This window comes from Pteropus vampyrus, unplaced genomic scaffold (genome assembly GCF_000151845.1).
Source record: "Pteropus vampyrus isolate Shadow unplaced genomic scaffold, Pvam_2.0 Scaffold250, whole genome shotgun sequence".
Lineage (NCBI taxonomy): Eukaryota > Metazoa > Chordata > Mammalia > Chiroptera > Pteropodidae > Pteropus > Pteropus vampyrus.
In genome coordinates, this window is record NW_011889031.1 from 59437 (window position 1) to 63367 (window position 3931).

The 3931-nt window shown below is 61.4% G+C and overlaps 1 protein-coding gene and 1 non-coding gene across 2 annotated transcripts in view; both read left to right on the top strand.

Annotated features, from left to right (window-relative positions):
- LRRC4B (leucine rich repeat containing 4B) overlaps positions 1-3931 on the top strand; it is an 18528-nt gene that overhangs the window by 11614 nt on the left and 2983 nt on the right. Inside the window, exon 2 of the mRNA XM_011374599.2 lies at positions 2834-3928. Coding sequence (XP_011372901.1) covers positions 2834-3928 — 1095 coding nt within the window. The remainder of the gene's footprint in view (positions 1-2833; positions 3929-3931) is intronic.
- On the top strand, positions 1434-1552 carry LOC111729189. The gene has a single exon (XR_002776127.1). It is a non-coding gene; the product is annotated as a 5S ribosomal RNA (ribosomal RNA).

The following is a 3931-nucleotide window of genomic DNA, read 5'->3' on the forward strand; positions in this document are numbered from 1 at the left end:
CCCGGGGGAGTAAGGGGCTCGCTGCATCCCCGCCCCCACCGTCTCCGTCCGCGAAGCGGGGTGCGGCCTGGGAAAGAGTTCCAGATCGCCCGGAAATCGTTTCCGAGGCCTATTTCACGAAATGGGAAAATGCTCACAATGGACTACGGCGACGGGGGAAATGCGGGGCCCCGCAGAGGATAGTATGTCACCGACATGTCGTAAAACAAAAATGGGAAAAGACGCTGGGGAACGCACGGCCCCGCGACACCGTCGACAGGAGCCCGAAGGGTCAGCCCCGGGCCGCTCGCGGAGTGGACCCTGGGTGGAGGCCGGTGGCTGACTTTTTTCTTCTTACATTTTTTCCTAAAATGAGTGTATGTTGCTTTTATCAACAGAAAAAGAGTCGCCTTGGTGCTCTAACGGGGACCCATGGCGGGACTCTGGTTAGTGTTTACTGGAGGAGGAAGGAGGCGGGTTGGGGGCGGGGACGTCCCCTCCTGGACCCGAACTCCACGAACTCCACGCTGTGCGTTTCCTCTGCCATGCCAATCCCCCTCCCCGCGCCCCCCGTGTCCCTGTGCGCTGCTTCCGGTGACCTGAGGATTCCGGAGTGAGAAGAGCCTGAACTGGCCTCCGCGCCCCCACTCCCCAAAATGGGTCCCCGACGTCCCCGCGTGCAGGCTGCTGGGAGGGCAGAATGCGATCGTCGGATTCGGGAGCCCCTGGTTCGTCACTTTCCATCTTGATGACATAGCGAAATCATAACATGGGGGCCCCACTGGGCTCAACGAGTAGACGATTCAAATCGGTTTCACCTGTTCTGGGTTCCCTTCGAACGTGGCTTTTAGGAAACTTAAAATGTACAATGCTCGTCACACTTCCATTGGCTCGCGCTCGCGTGGAGTGGCTGTTAACCGCTTGGCGCGTGTGGCCGTGACCGGAACAACATCGCTCCTTATGCTGGGCGCCTCTCGGGGACGGCCTGGTGTTTTAAGCGTTTTAGAAACAGTTTCTCTGCTTATTGTAAAAGTAACTTTTGTCCGCTGAAGGAAAAGCGAAAGGCCTCCCATAAAAGTTGGCCATAACCCCCAGCAGCTGGGGTTCACACTCAGAAGAGCTCACTCTATTTCCTACGGCCTTCTCCTGGTGGCCGTGTACGAACACCCAATGCTTCAGCCTCTTTTAAGTTTTACGAAGCGTCGACCGCACCGTGTGCTGTTGGGGGCTCGCTATTCCCCCCTCAGCATTATAAAGCTAGAATCCCCCGTGGCATCGACTAGGCTTCAGAAATGCCATCTGATGGCCATCTGTGCCCGGCATGGTGATCAACGAGGACAGTCTGGTGAGACCGTGCCTCCCAGGCCCAGCCCCACACTGCCCCTTCTCCGGCCTGTCAGCCTCAGCCCCGAGACGCGGTGGCCACGGTCAGGGGCAAAGAAACAGGACTCTTGGTCTACGGCCATGCCACCCTGAATGCGCCCGATCCCGTCTGATCTCAGAAGCTAAGCAGGGTCGGGCCTGGTGAGTACTTGGATGGGAGACCACCTAGGAAGACCAGGTGCTGCAGGCGTAAAAAATAAAAAATAAGGGATTGTCAACAAGGTCCTTGCACTCTGTGAGGTCAACTGAGCATTGCCTCGCCTTAAAAAAAAAAAGGAAAAAGGAAAAAGAAACAGGACTCTGGAGCCGCAGGGCCTCGGCCAGGTCCCAGGTCCGCCATCCCCTCCTGCGTGACCTTGGGCAAGTCCCTGCCCCTCTCTGTGCCTCCCTTTCTCTCCCACTTCAATGGGGATAGTTCATCATCGCTCACGTGAAGCCCTCGAGGCCAGACGTGTTGGCATTCTGACACGAGGAAGGCAGTCCAGGTGGCACATACTTCTACAGCGCCCCAGTGGGTCCCGTATCCCTCCTCAAAGGCGAGAACGCTTCTAGCGTGAAAGGCTTGAACGGTCACGTGGGTGAGATCGATAAAAGGCTTAACCGGCTTACACGAGTTCCGATCGGGTTTTGCCACCGGGTGGGATTTGGTGCCGAAGGTGTGAAACATCTCCGTTTTCTGAGCCTACGGGTTTCGGCGTTGCAGGTGTTGGGTAAGGGCGTGTCCGGCAGGTTAGGTCGGTCGCCCATAAGGCGTCGAGAACAGGGTCTGGCCCTAACGGCGCGCTCCACGCTGCCTGCCGTTTAGTCTTTTTTATCGAGGTGTAAAATACATGTAATAAAATGCCCCCGTTTCGTGTGTACGGTTTGACAGCTGCACTCACCCACGGAGCCGCCACCTCAATCTGGAACATTCCTGTCGCCCCCAGGCAGTTCCCTCGTGCCCCTTCCCGCCTGTCCCCGCCACCAACACAGGCTCAGAGATACTGTTTGGCACGTGCATAGCGAGGGACGTTCGCGGTCCCTCTGCACGCGCCTGGGCGTGTGGCCCCTCGTGCTCAACGAGACGCCCATGAGGCCCGTGCAAGGCGTCGTGTGTGTGTGTGTGTGTCGACAGCGCGTCTCTCTTCGTGACTGAGCCGGTCTGTCCCTCACCGGTTACGGATGTTTGGGCAGCTTCTGGTTCAGGCCGTAGCGAGCACAGGGGCGTGAGCACCCACCGCGAGCAGCTGGAGGGCCCGTGCTCCCGTCTGCCCACGGGAAAAGCTGGGGGGGAGGACTTGGTAAGGGGGGGACCTCTGGGTCACGGGGCTGGGGGCGTGGTTCTGTGTTCCTAGGAAACAGTCCACCCGTTTCCGGTCTCGCTCCTCCGCCCGGGGGCCCGCACGCACCCACGCACGCACGCGGCGGCTTGGAGCTTACTCCCGTGGGCGCGCGCGGGTCCCTGACCGGTGTCTCCCCTCCCCCGCCCCAGGTGATCCGGACGGACACGTTCAAGCACCTGCGGCACCTGGAGATCCTGCAGCTGAGCAAGAACCTGCTGCGCAAGATCGAGGTGGGAGCCTTCAACGGGCTGCCCAGCCTGAACACGCTGGAGCTGTTCGACAACCGGCTGACCACGGTGCCCACGCAGGCCTTCGAGTACCTGTCCAAGCTGCGGGAGCTCTGGCTGCGCAACAACCCCATCGAGAGCATCCCCTCGTACGCCTTCAACCGCGTGCCCTCGCTGCGGCGCCTCGACCTGGGCGAGCTCAAGCGGCTGGAGTACATCTCGGAGGCGGCCTTCGAGGGCCTGGTCAACCTGCGCTACCTCAACCTGGGCATGTGCAACCTCAAGGACATCCCCAACCTGACGGCCCTGGTGCGCCTGGAGGAGCTGGAGCTGTCGGGCAACCGGCTGGACCTGATCCGCCCCGGCTCCTTCCAGGGCCTCACCAGCCTGCGCAAGCTGTGGCTGATGCACGCCCAGGTGGCCACCATTGAGCGCAACGCCTTCGACGACCTCAAGTCTCTGGAGGAGCTCAACCTGTCCCACAACAACCTGATGTCGCTGCCCCATGACCTCTTCACGCCCCTGCACCGCCTGGAGCGCGTCCACCTCAACCACAACCCCTGGCACTGCAACTGCGACGTGCTCTGGCTGAGCTGGTGGCTCAAGGAGACCGTGCCCAGCAACACGACCTGCTGCGCCCGCTGCCACGCGCCCGCCGGCCTCAAGGGGCGCTACATCGGCGAGCTGGACCAGTCGCACTTCACCTGCTACGCGCCGGTCATCGTGGAGCCGCCCACGGACCTCAACGTCACCGAGGGCATGGCCGCCGAGCTCAAGTGCCGCACGGGCACCTCCATGACCTCGGTCAACTGGCTGACGCCCAACGGCACCCTCATGACCCACGGCTCGTACCGCGTGCGCATCTCCGTCCTGCACGACGGCACGCTCAACTTCACCAACGTCACCGTGCAGGACACCGGCCAGTACACGTGCATGGTGACGAACTCGGCCGGCAACACCACCGCCTCGGCCACGCTCAACGTCTCGGCCGTGGACCCCGTGGCGGCCGGCGGCGCTGCG